General features: G+C 35.5%; 1 protein-coding gene across 9 annotated transcripts in view; it reads right to left on the bottom strand.

Moving 5' to 3' along the window:
• Positions 1–18,135, bottom strand: part of LOC128229111 (uncharacterized) — a 30,472-nt gene that overhangs the window by 11,086 nt on the left and 1,251 nt on the right. Inside the window, exons 1-10 of one of the 9 annotated variants that reach the window (XM_052940795.1) lie at positions 12,435–12,681; positions 11,122–11,211; positions 10,094–10,239; positions 9,485–9,630; positions 5,930–6,852; positions 5,638–5,753; positions 3,751–3,874; positions 2,308–2,634; positions 1,038–1,214; positions 302–453 (exon numbers count right to left, since the gene is read on the bottom strand). In XM_052940795.1, the coding sequence (XP_052796755.1) occupies positions 302–453; positions 1,038–1,214; positions 2,308–2,634; positions 3,751–3,874; positions 5,638–5,753; positions 5,930–6,842 (1,809 nt within the window). In that variant the 5' untranslated portion in view covers positions 6,843–6,852; positions 9,485–9,630; positions 10,094–10,239; positions 11,122–11,211; positions 12,435–12,681. Of the gene's footprint in view, positions 1–301; positions 454–1,037; positions 1,215–2,307; positions 2,635–3,750; positions 3,875–5,637; positions 5,754–5,929; positions 6,853–7,279; positions 7,595–9,484; positions 9,631–10,093; positions 10,240–10,413; positions 10,432–11,121; positions 11,212–12,434; positions 12,682–12,780; positions 12,954–18,135 lie in introns of those variants that run through there. The other 8 variants (XM_052940792.1, XM_052940793.1, XM_052940794.1 and 5 more) reach the window with 8 other exon arrangements.

Raw genomic sequence — 18,135 nt, 5'->3', positions numbered from 1 at the left:
GCCAAAGTAAGAGGGCGGACACTGTAAATTCTGAAAATTTGGGTTCCTTCAAGAACTAGAACTTTGGTGTGACTGTGATTTTCCTGCCAGTTATCAAACTTTTCAAAGACATTTGGCCCATTAATACGGTGACCAAGTTAAGCCATAATTAAGAAATATGTGTACATTTGCCAAAAAAATAAAGAGGACAAATTCAAACTTTTGTGGATGAGGCCGGCCATATGTGAACCCATAAGATTTCACACATATAAAAAAACAACTTTAAACAGAAGCCATATTTAGTGCATGCTACATGTAATACCTTGTGTTGTATTTTGCAGTAGATAGGTTCAGCCTCGATCTCCTGCTCAGATAGGGTGGAGACCCGAAGGTTAGTAGGTGTGGCTCGACCCAGGTTGAAGGATGTCACATCCTCCCCGTGCATCAACACCTCATTGTCCTCCTCCAGCTTGTCTGGTGGGGGAAAAGTTTATATCTAACTACAACTTGTATTAATTATTTCATAATTGATACATTACCGTAACAATCCACTCATGATGATGACTCATCTATTTCTTTCTGATTCTTTCATACTTGATAAACAAAAAAGAATGTTCTTGAGGTGTGTTTTTTTCCAAAAAAAATAAAATCTTTTTCTTACAATTGACATACATTGTTCTTTTTACAATTGATGCAACTTTTCAACCCTCAAACTAAGTAACACTGCACTGTATTCAAATTCGGTAAGATGTTGTTTACTGTGTTGGCTATATAAAATGCTAGGAAAGGAGAGAGATATAAGAATTAGTTCTAAACTATTTCCTCAATCCTTACTTATCGGGCATGACATTTATGTTTTTGTTTTAAGTATTTATATATATATAAAGATGGCATGAACCAACATGGCACTTGCAGAGTTAAAATAAATTTTACATTAAAAAGGTACATTTTTATCATATAAACGATGTTTCTTTTCACACAAAAATTCTCTTGTAGTTCCATTGTTAAAAACACATATTTGATTCAAGTACAAGTTATTAAATAGAGTTGACATATACCTTGTGGAGCAGCCTGGACATAGTTGCTAGGAAACCAGCCCGACATTCCACCATGTGACCCCTGCCACCAACCATTGTCTTCTTTTCTGCTCACATAAACAAGGTCACCCTGCTTCAAGGTCAAATGGTTGCCATGGGAACCATTGAAATCAAACACTGCTTCGTATGTGGTACACCCTGTAAAAATTATATGATCACAAATTAAAACTAACAAGTTACATATCTTTGTTCAAAAAAAAGTTAGACGAAATTGTTTAATAACTTAATTATCAAGAAGGGCGGAGCAAGCGAATTATTGCTTTGGCGGAGCAAACAAAATATCCTTCCGCGTGCTCGCCCTTCTTTATCATAAAGAGATCACCCAATATGTTCTGACTAGCCTATATAAGTATATGTTTTCAGCTGGCAGAGAACCAAATGTGGTCATGTCTGGTAGCAGGCGGGGAATCAAATGTGGTCATGTCTGGTAAGTTTTAAAACTGCAATTTTAAATGATTAGGCCTGGTGCTTATTAAAGGCCATAGGCAATCTCATTGGCTGTAAATGTAGGTTATAATCTGCTGTAAATGTAGTGTATAATCTAAGTTATAGAAAATACTTGATGACATCTTGATTTAAGGTTAAAGTAGAATATCTCAAAAAAGTTTTTTTTTTACATAAGTATGTTACTGCAATGAAGAGCAAAAATAAAGGTTTTAAGTATCATTAAATTTAAAGAAATAAACTGACATAATCATTAAGAAATATTTTAAAGGAAAGTAAGTATTTAAAAATGGGTAAAATTGGTGGTAATACAATGCTCTAAAACCACTATATTACAAAAAGCAGAAATAGGAAATTATACATTTTCAAACAAAAGTAAAAATGTGCAGGGAAAATAAACATGCAGTCAAAATACACCACCACAACAACCATGCCTGTGGTTTATTATGCAGAATAGGTATTATACTATTTTAAAAGCATGAACTAAAACATACGTACATCATCAGCCTGCATGTCAACATAGTAGATTAATAATAACCCATGAACTATTTCAATGCATCCACACAACATACATGAAATGATTGATCCCAATCAAAAAGAAAACATTGAAACAAATATGTAAAGAACGTATTAATATGAGTTCTGGCTTCCATACAAGTACGTATATAAAAACATTGAAATTCTTATTCATTACAACTATGTGCCAATCATAAGATATTGTGTAAATCACTATCTAATACTCCAGTGATATTTACAAGTGTGTTAGTGTATTGTGTTATGGGAGTACCTTCATCCTCTGAGCGTGTGTGTAGCTCTATAAGGCGTTCATTGAGGATACTGTTCTCCCTTTGGTCCCTAACCTGCCCTCCACCATGGCGCCCTGAACCCTGACCACGCCCAGCCCTGCTGCGAGGGCCCACACTAGTAACAGGCTGACTTCGTGATACCACGACCTGTCTACCTTCCCCACCGGGAGAGTCTCTAGCACTCGCTGGACTGGTTTTGATATCCACATGATCTGGAACTCTTGGAGGCTTAACTTCCAACAAGGGCTTCTGGGCAATACCAGACTGGCCTTTTCGCTTTCTGAGAAGCATGTTGTCGGAATGTTTGGCTACACAGCAAGAAGGGAAAGAAAAAATGCATGCAGAAAATCTACTCAGTTCTATGTTAATCATATTATTAACACTATTTTCTTGTTAGGATAGTACATTCACCAGCTCTGTTGGATTTTGGATCACTGCCACATGAGCAATATATACTAACACCTTTTTGTTTGCTCTTCTAGTATCTTAACACAGCTTAGGCTCAGGTTAGGTCTGACTTTGGGAGTAACATTTTCTTACAAAATATTTGTTCACTAATAATAATGACTGGTAGTGCAAGTTTATTCCATGTTGTTTATTCCATATTTTCACCATGAAAGCTTTAGTATCAAATCCACCCTTGATCGAGATTAAAATTTTAAGAAATAAAATTCTGCAGTACATAAACTAATCTTTATTTAAAAGTTATTGCACACAATATCGTAAATTAGGCACAACTTTGATAAGGAACCTTCTGCTGCACAAGATACATTCCGATTATCCTATGGGGCCCCGAAGCTTCAAGAGAGGAAATGCAGGAAAACTGTTGTGCAGCTGCATTTTGGATCAAGTCACTGCCTGACAGTAAACATATCTTGCTGAATTGTATGTTTTAAACAGGGGCATGTGTTTGCAATCGTGTCTGAGAAAATTCCCTCATAAATATGAGTATGAGTAATATCATGTACCATACTTAGCTTCATGTATTACAATTACAATTTTGAAATGATGGAACTTTCACATGAGTATCAAGATTACTTCAGATGTTTCTTGTAACTTATTAATGATAAATTAATTTCCTTGCAAGACATAAAATACTTCCTTGGAAAGATCAAATTTATCTTCAAGTCTCAAAGAGCTATTGGTAATCAAATGCAATATTCTCAGAGAGTACTAGAGGCAAACAGCATTCTACCAATTGGTATTAGTAAATCACTGACTTTCATGCTAATACGCTACATGTAAAAAGTAAATCATGCAGAATGAGTTACAATGCAAAAATAACTTTTGACTGATACAATATCTTCATCATAGAAAAAAAGTAAATAAAAATTCATAGCACATTAATAAGAATCAAGCAGGCAAAACAGAAATGTTGAAAAAGGGGGATTTAATGGAGGCGTTGATGAGACAATGCTTCATACCAATGTTGGGTTTGAAGGGTATGCCATCCTCCAGTGAAGACCCAGGCTTGCGGGTTGTAAGGGTAATGTCTGCCTGGGCGTGGTTCACCCACATATCACTGCTCTGAGCTTTAGAAGGGGAGCTCTGTAATATAAGGTGAATGATCACTCAAAGCTGGAAAAAATATATATGCCATCTCTCATATTTAGTTTAAACATTATAAATTATATTTTACAATAATTGTGAAGAAGTCACTTTTGTTGGCGCGATGTTGCTTGAGAGTGTGGTCTTGTGTTGTGGGGGAATCCGGAGTACCGGGAGAAAACCCACTTGTCTGGCTTAGTGACCACTAACCAAACTCACATGCGCCCAGGCTTGGAATCAAACCTGGGTTGCCTTTGTGTAAAGCGAGTGCCCTAACCACTGTGCTAACCGGACAACCTAATTTCTCATATTTAATGCACATGCAATATCTTTATTATGCTTGAAATATTAGTTGCTGAGCAAGAAATCTGATATAATGTTACATACACAATATAAACACCCTGATATATACTGCTCAAAATTAAAATTTAAAAGCAATTATACAAACATTGTGTTTTTGATGTTTAACTTTGTTATACAAAATATACCTGCTTTTAACCAAAAGAACATAACTAGAGTATGCTAGATATACATACATATCAGCATGTTGGATTCTTGATATAGAGCACGATTGTATGGGGTTGCCTTTCAACATTGTATTTTTTCATGAAACATAAGTATTATTGTATAAATTTTGGTAAAAAAGCTTTGATATTTCAACAAAAAAAAAATTATAAAAATAAATCACATTACAGTTAAACTGCCATAGTACGAACAGGCGGTCGGTCAAGAACTGGCAGTCAGGCAAGGTCGAAGCTAAGTCCCAACCAATATTCTTTCAATTTTCATAAAATATACTGACGCTGGATGGAAACATAAATAAGTTGGAAGTAGAGCCCCATTGCTGGTCCCAAATACACAAATCATGCGCAAAACCTTATGATTCGCTCAAGGTCATAATTTCACACATTTTCCCGAAAGCATTTTCCAAAATAAACAAACAATTGCCAGGTGTTAAAATTTTCACAATTGTAAAATTTGCAATGACAGATAAAAAAATATATTTGATAATGTGTGAAAAACTGATTATCACTGTTTATGCATGACTGCTTTTACTTGATAAGGGCATTTGAGAAGATAATTGTTGGAAGTTAATGACAAGACTGTGTGAGAAATGTAAATAAGTAATAAACATATGATTAACTGTCCAACATCGGAATCTGAAAATAATTACTTCCTATGATTCAACATTTCCGCAAGACAGACAAGATGCACCAATTATCCATCCTTGATTATGCGAAACTTAAATCTGACTAATGCCATAATATGCACTGGTATATTCCAATGTTGTTTGTTTAGAAAAAGTGCTTTTTTGGTAAAATAAACCTTTGTTATTTATTTATTTATTGGTTTATCTTTTACATTTTCACATTAAGTATATGACAGCCTTTAAACATATGAGCGATTTACACAACACAATATATAATCGGTGCTGAAAGAAACACAAATTACATTGTAAGACATTTTATAACAGATTAAAATTGAAACTTGGGTTGCTCAAAACATCGGATCACCCAAGGTTTTAGCGCGGACCCTGGCATCCTCAAGCGATCACAGTTTTACTGTTAATTCATGTGCCCTATTTCATAGTCATAAAGGTAGGTTTAACTGGGAAAACACATACGCTTTAATTTTTCAGCATTTTCAGGTGGTCCTCTTTTACTATATTTTTATGCCAAGAGAACGCATACATTTTTTGCCCAAAGAAACAAATCCAGTAAGAATTAGATATAATTATATATGTATGTTAAAACAATATGGACCTTGCTTGCCTTGTGTTTGCGTCTGCATATACAGATGATACAGATGAGCAGGAAGATGAAGAGTCCAACACCGATTGCCGGAACTCCAGCATACAGGATATAGTCAGGTAACCCATCTGAAGAAACATTACACAGTGCTTCATTCTCAATCTTTTTTTCACATATAGTGCATGGATCTTTATTAGATTTCTGTCCAATTTATGAGCAGAAACACAAAAGGTTAAAAAAATTACTCTGGCAACATATTATTATAGCATGAAATGGTTGAAAATATTTTTTTATCCAAACTTACGGCCAAGAATTGTTGACTGTCCCTCTGATGAGGTCTGGACTGGTTTGTGTGTTGGAGGTGGCAGAGAGGGAGATGAGGTCTGCATGAATGACGTATCCAATCCAGTGTTGCCTGACGTGTACAATGTCTGTGCCGGGGTGTAGGTACTGTACAGCTCCTGTGACGTGGCTGAGGGCTGGGGCCTTGACACTTGGGGGACTAGACCAATGGCTGAGGAATGCGCCTGCACATCGCTACTGCCAGATAAGCTTGTTGTCTGTATAATCCCTTTCACACTTACTGATGAAGATTTTGTTCCAGAAAGAGGGTCAATAACTAGAAAATCTGAATGTGTTGATTGAACACTGACTGATGATGATACAGAGCTGTCAGTTTTCACTGCCTTATCAATGCTATCTCCAGACTGAGGCATACTTACTGTGGTTGTGAGTTTAATATCCAATTCAGAAGAAGCTTCCTCTAAAAATTCACTACTCCGAGATACTCCAACCGGAGCACTTATACTCTCACTTCCACCACTATTTTTTTCTACACCCACTGTACTGTACAACATAACAGTGGACACAAACTGGTCCGTTGTCAAGGTGTCTTTTTCAGTGGTTGTCATTGCCACATGGCTGCCAGGCAACTGGTCGGTGGCATGCTGCATAGGAAACTGTGTGAGGTCCATTCCAGGGTCTGTAAAACTGTCTCTAAGAACCACAGAGCTTGTGGTGTCTGTGTTGGTCTCTAGCTGGCTTGTTGAAGGCCTAGATGAGCTAGTTGGGGAAATTGCCATGGTAACAGTGCTTTCCTCTGCACCTGTTGACCCTGAATCATCCATGAGGTCGGAGGTTGTGGCTGCCATTGTGGTTGCGGATGGTGTAGCTGTCATGTCAGCCACAGGACTGCTGAAGGTACCAGAGTCCCCCATGGTCTACAGTCTGAAAGTAACATTAAAAAGAATTATCAAACTTATCCTTGATAACTAGGAAAAATTATACTTGATATCTTTAAAAGATGAGTGTAAATGCAAACCACCTTTTGGTTTAAACATATTTATTGAACTAAAGTACACAACATGTTGATATATTTACATATTCAACATCAAGAATTGTAATGTTAGAAATACTGATATAGTTCTTTGCCTTAATAATTATATTCAACGGTTATTTGAGAGAAAGAACATGGCCAGCTTAAGTTAATCACCCCCTTCAAAGCTAATTGGATGAAAGGATATCATGATGTGTTTTGAGTATTCACTTGAAAATATACTTTCTAGTTCTATTCGCAAAGACTTTAAAACTGTAAACAAACAGAGAACCATTGTTCAATAATACACCACATTCCACTATCTCCTCATATCCTTACAGTAGCTTTCAACTGACTGATATCTTTTTAAGTAAACAGAGTTCCAGTCCCACATAATCCATTCCACATGACCTGGCTGTTATCCTGTCAAAAGCAATCATTTTTTTTATTCCATACCTAACAGTCTGAGCTGAGTTCAGTTTATATCGCTAATTAAAACTCAATTACTGCATTAATGCAGCACTGTGCCTGACAGACACTCATCGCCAGTCATATGTCTGCCAGGGCGAAGGCCTAGCTCGCTGAGAACAGTTCACTCATTAATTCACCAGCTTCTGTAAAACCCAGTGGCACGCAATTATACCAACTGCACTTTCATATTTCCTGTTGTTATTTCAAATCCCAACACTGTCTCTTTATGTACGTGCACATTAGCACTTGAGTTTCTAAAAATACCATTAATATTTGTAATAGTCATCCTAGTGGGCGCTTACAGTAAATGTCAGCTCTAATGTAGCACATGCATGTTATATAAAACCCCAAATGCACGAAATTCTCCAGTTTTCAAATTTAATGTCTTCTTGCAAGTGGGTAAAAATCAATAACATACGTGATAAATGGTCTGATATCTCCGCAGCTGCTCCAAAGAGGTACAAACTCTAGAAATTCTATTTATTCAACTTAGAAACTCAATGACATCAAAATCCAACAAAATGACGACATTGACTTGGTAACCATAAGGCTTAACCCTTATTTCTTTGCTATTCCTAATAACTTGCACAATCATAACAAAGAGTAACTAAATGTTTTCAATGCTTTATGGCATGAGCAAAACAGTATCCCTTTGTTTCCTTGGATACAACACTCTCCGATAGTGTCTATCAATAGTAGAATTGAACTACAACAGAGTGGAAAGATAATTTTACTTGGTTAAAATTTTGACTGCTCCTTACATATCTAATAACATGCATTTTAAGGCGTAAAATTTTAAGTGGCCACATGACAGCTGTTGGTAATGACTAGGAGGCATTTTATCTTGCACAGGTCTCAAATTTCCCCAAGACTCTCCGACATTCCATTTCTCCCAATGATAAGAAATGCTACTGTATGAGAGATTATATATTTCAAACAACTTTCCAATTAGCATGGATTCTCTGAGGTTTACAGCCTCAACCCAACAACATCATTTCAAACAAAACAATGCTTTGTGTATTCATAATTTACAAAACTTAAACTGGCTGTACAGGAGATTCCACAATCACCACTAATTTTGACAAACTCAAAAATATTTAAAAATTCATTTGATCCTCGCCTTGTATCATTCACGTGGATTGCTGCCTCCTTGAACTATGGATATGAAGTTCTGTGGCCTGGCTACCTTCAGATATCATGAAGATATGTCAGAAGGTGTTTTACTTTTTTTCCCTTGCTTTATAATCTTCAGATCAAGGGCCAGATTGCTTCATGATTATATCTCTCTTTAAAACATCTCTTATAATTTCATGTGTCAGTCTTAACACCAATTTATTTTAGTTTCTATAAACATTTCTTAAACTCAAAAGAAATTTGCTCTGAACTGCAATCCCATGAACCACATTGTGACAACCAGGCCTGACCCTTCCACTAATGATTGTTTTGTGTTAAGGTCATGCATTTTCTTCCAGTTTCAACAGTCAAACAATGGCTTATTGCCATAAATAATGAACACACTTCATTTCCTACTTCATGCCATCACAAAATGAGACAAAAGTTCAATTATTCCAAGTTTTCATTCCAAGTTTTCAGTCTTAAACTGCGACACCAGAAAAAAGGAAATTTATTATAATAAGTTCTTATCTTTTCTTAAAGCTGCACTCTCACAGATTCACTGTTTTGACAACTTCTTTTATCAAAGCCAGTTTTTGCCAAATTCCATGGAAACCATTAATACAAGACTGCTGACAAAAAAAAGATTGCAGATTTTATATTTAAGTTCAAAAATTGATGTTTTATGCATTTTTCTTAAACCGTTAGTAACGGTTTCAGCCATAAAACATTACTTTTCGAAAGGAAATATGAAAAACTACGATCTGATTTTTTGTCAGCAATCTTAAATCATTGGTTTGCAGAACTTAATGCAAAAATTTGCTCTTTCCAAGTCAAAAAATAAAAACAGTTGTAAAAATGGTATATCTGTGAAAGTGCAGTTTGAAATGAAACATAATATTCATAAAATTCAGAGTCTGTTGTAGCAACAAGAAACACAGATACAGCACTCATACTCACTTCTAGATATCCAAGTTTTCTCTCAATAAAGTTACTTCAGTTGTTTTTGTTTCACATATCATTAAATCCCTTTGTTTTGTATTGACAATTACCTATTATAATTGTATGCAGGAATTCACTTTCAACCTCACATCAATTTCTTTCATCTGGAAAGAAACAAGGTAAACACACTATATGCAAATAACCTTTATTTATTGATATTTAGACAGTTTAAGCCTACGCGGTATTGTGGGCTTTTTTTTTTATATATCTTGAGCAAACTTAAAATACAACTTGTATTCATGCTCCTCATTTATAACAGTTCAAGGCAATTACATGTGATTGAAAACCAAGGGAAACTGATACTTGAAGCACTGTAGATACCAGTATGGTCGTAAAGAACTGTTTAATTAAACTGTTAGCAGCATTTTTGGTAAGATTCTAATATAATATCAAAGTCCTAAACATGCCATAATAACAAGCATCTAGATGATAAATTCAATGAGTAAATACATCACACAAAAGTTGAATGTGTTACTCCCATGTGTAAGTGAATGTTTTTTCCATGTTAACCCCATGATGAGCCAGGAGCCCAGGTTTTAATGGGAATCCCAGCTCTCGATGTCCTACCTGCCTCAAAGATGACTCTAAGCTTCTGACTGACTCAGCCAGGTAGGCAGTCAGACCATGCCAGTCTGGGTGCCGTGTGTGGGTAGGGAGTCACCAATACCTCTGGCCACCCATTTCCACTTTCATGTCCACAAACTCAGCTGTACCTGTAATCATACAGTTAATAAACTGTTATTTTTCCCATGAGAATATTTGATCCATACACTTTTATCCTTTTTACAACGTAACCTCACATCAACTAATGTATCTATCATAAAAATGGTAACAAAGTATGTCAATAAGAATAAATATAAAAAATATTTATAAACATGCAATCTTACTTGTCAACACCTATCAGTCACATGCCTTAAGCATACACCTCATGTAATTAAAACAACAATGATATTAATAAACAACTGATCACTGCTGCCCAATAGGCAATAACTGTACCTTTCTGTCAATGAATGATCTACACAACCACATAAAAACTACAACAAGCCTAATAATGATGTCAGTAATGATTTCCCATAACAATTCTTTAACCCTTCAACTTAAACAATACATCAGCCTTTTCTGACTTCAACACTTATCATGTCAAGTTGATAAAAAGCATTAATAATATTTAACCTATGTATTTATTTGAGTAGAATTTGGGTATTAAAATTATAATTATTATTATTATAATTATTATTATTATTATTATTATTATTATTATTATTATTATTATTATTATTATTATGACATACATGTAGTATATTCAATTAAGCTGGAAGAAAAGAAGAACTATCCATCTAATGATACACCTTTATTAACAAGATATCTTGCTCCAGAAAGAAATGAAGCATTGAATATATCCACAAAATAAATATTTCCACTTTTACACCTTTATTAACTAAAAGGAAAAGTTTCCCTTCCAGTTAGCTTGAAAATAGGCTATTCCAAAGAGCAAAACACTGGTGTACAAATACTTCATCTTTACAGGGTTATACAAATTAACTGATCATAACAACAACATTCTTTTAGCACTACAAGTGTTCCTTTGGTATTACCCTGGTAGCCAGATCAGGTCAAACACAGAAAACGTATCCCCCAAAACAGCTAGTTACCACACATGACACCATCTATCTTCCTAAGTATGCCTGCAAGTGTTATTACATACATGATTATGTACAACATCCATCACCATGGGACAGTGTTATCCATGCCTTACAAGTCAGAGCTAACTGTTGTATAAAATAAGGTCAAACATAATATGTGATGGTAAAACACACTATCGGTAGCATATATACTGGAGAAACACATGGAAGCACACTAGACAGACACTTGAATACTGTCAGCGGTACATTTTTTAGACTGACACATAAAAACTGGAAAAGTTACGTGTTCAACTGACTCTTGATAAAAAAAACTGTCGATGAATATACTGGACAGGCACTTAAACACTGTAAGAGGTGAACATACTGGACTGACACTTGAACACTGTTTGAGTTGCATGTACTAGACTGACACTTGAACACCGTTTGAATTGCATGTACAAGACTGGCACTTGAACACTGTTTGTGGTGCATGACACTTGAACACCGTTTGTGGTACGTGTACTAGTCTGACGCTTGAACACCATTTGTGGTAGATGTACTAGTCTGACGCTTGAACACCGTTTGTGGTACGTGTACTAGTCTGACTCTTGAACACCGTTTGTGGTACGTGTACTAGTCTGACACTTGAACACCGTTTGTGGTACATGTACTAGTCTGACACTTGAACACCGATGTGGTGCATAAGCTAGTCTGACACTTGAACACTGTTTGTGGTAAATATACTAGACTGACACTTTAACTGATACTTCAAAGATATACTTGACTAGGCCCTGTCAAATGTTGGGAAATCTGCAAACCACCTGACTTAAATTATTAACAAGGACCATGCAAAACAATAAAACCAAATATTTTTCAACATCTCACAGATTCTACAAATGAAAATCATAAAATTAATGAAGAATATAAGGTTCAAGAGCTATGAACATGTGTAAACACTTGGAACAGATTTTGTTCACAAATGATACTGTCTGTGCAAGAGTTTTCCCTGCTGGGAGCTGAGAAGATTCACTAACAAACAAAGAGCAAATGCTGCACACTTACATCACCTGACACCTGGAACAACTCAATAGTATACAGCACATTCCACGAAAACTAAAGTCCTTAAACAAACGCTATACGATTCATTGTTCTTACTTGCATATCAAGGACACACGAGACAATCCAAATATAAGTTTTGTGTTTCCTTTTTATATAAAATAATTTATACAAATCCATATCACTATCACATCTTATTGTTACATAACACTTCATGCACAATACTGTACTCTAGTGTGTGTGGGCTGGAACCAGCCGCCCGGTTAGCTCAGTTGGTTAGAGCTCCGTACTAGTGTTTCGTACTTGGTTCAGGCCCCACACCCGGCCCACTTTTCCTGTAAGGTTTACTTTAATACAGAGCAATGAAATAATTCCAGTACTTTGATTTTTACAGGGAGCATCAATGATGGTTAATTAAACATTTTCTACAATCTTTTTCGAAACGCTTTCAAAGGGCAAAATATATGTCAGTTGAAGGCACACAGCAAGTATTATAGTCTCATTCCCACAAAAACAACCATACACTTGTTCAAGGTTTTACCCCTCTTGAAAAACAAGTTAATAAAACATACTTACATACAGCAACAATGATTCAGAAAATCAATGTTTATTTTTTTGATAAATGTCAATCCCACAACACAAAGAAGAAACAATTAAACAAGCAATTACCAATTATGAGTATTTCCGCCAATCACATAAACTACACAAGTCGACTGTACTGGTTACAGTGGTAGCATAGGAAACCCAGTCATGTGCCTCACTGGAGGCTAACCAATGATTAATCATCAAAATATCACATATACAAATCTCAATACAAGATTGGAAAGTGAATAGCTACTGAGGTCTGCTTTCAGAAAAAAATATTATGGTGTTTATATGCCCAACATTTGCCAATGGGACAATTTTGCCCCCGAGGCGAAAATATACCCATGTGTGCAAATTTTGCCCCTAAGTCATTTTTGGACGCTTTTATATTGCAATTAAAAAAATGATTATTATGAAAAGTACATTAGACATAATGATGAAACTATGTTTAACACTAAAGTCAAATGATAGAAATATACATACTTATACGTGATTTATTTTAATCCTTTGTAAATACATCTGCCGAGAAAATTATAAAGAAATTTGAGAGAATAAATGGGTTTGTATTGATAACAATTTCTTTCATTTATTTTGTTTCATTTGACAATTATTTACGGTAAAATAATGCAAAATTCGAAATACCCTCAGGGGCAAATCAATTTGTGTTTATTTAACCCATGGGCAAATTTAACCCACATTAAGACTTGTCCCAGAGAGTAAACTTACCTCTGTGGGTATTTACATATATATCCACATTAATGTCTTTGGGGTAAATTTTCCCCGTAGGCTAAAAATTGTCATATAAAAGGCCTTTAATGTTCGAATATTCTGCCAGACAAAGCATTATAAAGCCAAAAACTCAAACACCACTGAGCTCAGTGTGAAACGAAAGTATCAATAATGGTTAATAGTAAATTTGAAACAATCGAATGATGTTTTTTACAGCCTGTAACAATATTACAGACATAAATATGATTACATGTACAGGTATTTACGGCCATTCCAGAATATCTGCATGGCTGCAGAAGTGGAGTTGTTCTAAAATAGAAAAGATAACGAATATGAAATCGGTGATATCTTTCATCTTTCATACTTTAGTTGCGTTTTAAATGTTCATATAATACAATCAAACAGAGGTATATACAGGATCATCTGAAGGCAAAAAAAGTTAGCAACTTCTGCAAGCATGAGACCAGAATCTGAAACATTCCTCAAAGTTTCCACTTTGAATATTGGGAGGCAAACATGCACAGTCTCTCTGCAATGCTGAACATCCTCTCATTTGTTAATATAATTGATGGGGGTTAATAATTCAGTAGTGTGGGAAAATGTTGGAAAAAGGGCTGGAAAAATCGGTGTGTCTTCCTAGCTAACATCTGGAGACAATTTCACCAGATTTATACATGATTACTTTAACTCTGTTAAGTCAGGGAATGTAATCATCACCATGACTCATTATCATTTCTTTGTTAACTGTTTATGATATACAGCTTTTCTTTGTTTAGGGTATTTGAACTGTTCAATAGTTGTAGTCCGGAATTATAGCTTTTCTGGTTTTCCCGACCTAATCCTCTGGTACAAACAAAATTTAACCGTTGTAATATACACATGTTACATAGGAAACAATAGAGTCATTGGACTATTACATGAATTTCAATAGCTCGAAATTCAGCTTTTATTTGTACCGGCATGGGAAAACCCTGTTATGTTAATTCGGGGCTATAATATGTATTCAAGGGCCATGAATTGGTAGTGAGTCACTACTAGCGACCATCTGGTTCATATCAAACTGCTTTTGAGATACACAAATAATTTTATTGTAACCAAATTTGTTTGTTAAAAACTGGAAAAAGTAAAAAAATATTGTTAAAGCATGAACTGTTCTTTAATTTTCTCCTATTTGAACCTGACATCAAAATTTTGTGCTAAGTTTTAGGGGGAAAAGGCTTAAAATTAGTGTAGAGAGCCTTTTTTGCTTGACCATACTGCATACAATAATCAAACCTGTACAAATTATTTCTGTTGTGTGCATAAGTTCTCTATTGCCTCTAACTGCAAATACAAAGTTTCATAATCATAGCTTGATACTACTCGAGATATTGCAGGATTCAGATTTTCTGTACAAAATGGATAAAAAATTGTAGTTTCTTCTGTCCATTAATAATTTGCATAGCAGCATTTAGCCACATGAATTAGAGCACCACAAGCTGAACAAGAGCGGTCACAGACAGCTATATCCCCCGCCTCATGGGGACATTTTTTGTAACGAAAGCCAATCAATGGTAAGGGTAGTTTCTCAGGAACATAAGAAATACGTAAAATTAAGAAAGGGCAATACTTCTTTCAAAAAAGGTCAAATTGCAAAAGCCTGACAAAAATGGCCGAATCACGAAAGGCCGACAATATGTGCTGCGTCACTATATAATCATCAATCTGTGAAAGTTTGGTAGAAATCGCATGAAAAACGTAAGAGGAGTTGCGAAGAAACCAATTTTCAATGTAAAATAAGCAAAGGGCATTAACTCTTTCAAAAATGGTCAAATTGCAAAAGCCAGACAATATGCCTGCTTCACTTTATCATCAATCTGTGAAAGTTTGATAGAAATCGCATGAAAAACGTAAGAGGAGTTGCGAAGACACCAATTTTAAATGTAAAATAAAGAACTGGCAATAACTCTTTCAAAAATGGTCGAATCAGGACAGCCCAACAATATGCCTGCTTCACTTTATGTAGAAATTGCATGAAAAACGTAAGAGGAGTTGCGAAGAAACCAATTTTAAATGTAAAATAAACAAAGGGCTATAACTCTTTCAAAAATGGTTGAATTACAAAAGCCCGACAATATGCGCTGCTTCACTGTATGATCATCAATCTGTGAAAGTTTGGTAGAAATCGCATGAGAAATGTAAGAGGAGATGCAAAGAAATGAATGAGGGACGGACGGACGCACGCACACACACACGCACGCACACACACGCACGCATGCATGGAATCGCGCCTACCATTACTATAATCAAAGCCTCTTCTGTTTACCTGAGACAGTCAAGGGACACAACTGGTCAAATTTTACAGCTAGAGTTTTCAGACTTACACAACAAATATGCATATTATTGTTATTGAGAACATCTTTGACATTTTCCATTATAAAGGCCGACATTTACACTAACCTCATTACATTACTGCATTCAAGTACACTTTGATACAATCATGTGGGATGCATTTAGGTAGGAACTAACTATCGATACTGTCATCAAAATAACACTGTTGAATGAATAAGCACATATTCTTACACTAGGGTTTAGCTTAAATAATCCCTGCAATATAATATCAGCGACCTGAGCAAGCTCAAACAGCATTTTGCCAGAGAAGGGCTTGCATTTTGCCAGAGAAGGGCTTGCATTTTGCCAGAGAAGGGCTTGCATTTTGCCAGAGAAGGGCTTGCATTTTGCCAGAGAAGGGCTTTTGCTTATTTCAACCCCAGTTAATAATTTAAAAACACTGTGCTGGCATGGGGTTGAGCCATGCCATAGGAACATTTATGCAAATACTGCAAGATTATTTTTGTTTATTATTGAAAATCCAAATATAGAGCATTTCCTTGCACATTCTTAAATAATTATTATCAATAAAGCTCTAATTTGTACTTTTGATGATATGTTACCAAAGAGCATTAAAGTTTAGAACACATTTCACACAAAATACTTTTTTTTCAGTATTGCAGAGTTACCAGGCACAATAAAACAAAAAAACAGATTCCTTTTATCAATAATTTGTAATTTCATAATAACATTAGTATGTTTTTTTTATTTTTTATTTCAATTATAACTATTAAATAACAGTATCACACAAAAAACAATGTTAAAACGAACCAAACCTAAACCTTAAAAGGACCTTTTAAATTTTATATGGACTAAAACACTCTTAAGCTCAAATTCTTGTGAAAAAATGACCATAGACCTGTGGAATAGCCGACCCAAATGTTTACAATGTTATGTATGTACCGGTATGTATGTATTTCTTTAAACCTTGCGGTCAAGGATAACCCATGAGAGTGCAAGTACTTATTTCCCGCGGGGTCTTTTATTTCAATTATAACTATTAAATAACAGTATCGCACAAAAAACAATGTTAAAACGAACCAAACCTAAACCTGAAAAGGACCTTTTAAATTTTATATGGACTAAAACACTCTTAAGCTCAAATTCTTGTGAAAAAATGACCATAGACCTGTGGAATAGCCGACCCAAATGTTTACAATGTTATGTATGTACCGGTATGTATGTATTTCTTTAGACCTTGCGGTCAAGGATAACCCACGAGAGTGCAAGCACTTATTTCCCACGGGGTCTTTTGATTTATGCTTAAGGCACAGTATGCTGAAGGGACAGTGGTGGGATACAAGGAAGTCCGGGAACGATACCCTAGCTCTTTTTTGAAGGGACCCCTTGGTTCTTTTACGTGCTCGGTGTAAAGCACTGATACACGGGGTAAAACTTTCCTGGGTTAAACCAGTACTGAGAATACCACTTTTCCAAGCACTACCCTTTAAATGCTGAGCGCCATGCAAGGGAGCTACTAGTACCAATTCTTAAAATCTTTTGGTTTGACACTGCCAGGGATTGAACCCACAACCTCCAGCTCCGTAGGCGGACGCTTAACCACTAGGCCACAGAGACAGTAGGATTTTTATAGCTAAAAACTGTATTGTCCACTCAGTTATTGTTGCTAAAAGTACTAGTTTACCAATTGAAAGTTGCTTGACCACTATAAAGCGTACACACTGACCACTCTATAATAATGTATGCGCAATCAGACAATGTAAATAAATGAACATGAACTGATAAATATAACATCCTGTTACATTTACATGTACAGTATCAGAAAAATTCAGTCACTGATATCCATGTATGTTTTTTTATGTTATACATATAACAGGGATGGTATTGACAAGGCAACTGAATGGCTGGGGGTTCTGGACTGCTTTAGGCTTCAAATTGGTTGAAGCACTCTGCCAGGAAGCAAAGCAGGAAAATTAGTAGTTCTGGCTTCCCTATCTTTAAGTCCTTATTTTTATTTTCTGATATTTACGCCAGATAATAACAGGTCCAAAAGACAGAGGCTGTGTGTGTGTGTTGCTATGCCACACCCTAGTCTAAAATAATAGACATGTTGTACAGGATTCTTCCAATCCCTAACGTCTAAACAGGAATGTGCAAAAAACGGGGGTGTTTTAAAAATATTGAAATTGTTTTAAGTGAAGTATTTTATGGTTGAAATTGATCATAAAGAGTTATATTCATATTTTACCATGTAAGTGAAATGTTATTTTGCACTAAACAAGCATT

This window comes from Mya arenaria, chromosome 3, assembly GCF_026914265.1.
Source record: "Mya arenaria isolate MELC-2E11 chromosome 3, ASM2691426v1".
In the NCBI taxonomy this organism is placed as follows: domain Eukaryota; kingdom Metazoa; phylum Mollusca; class Bivalvia; order Myida; family Myidae; genus Mya; species Mya arenaria.
Note: the sequence above shows the minus strand (reverse complement) of the source record. Positions and strands in the feature narration are given on the sequence as shown.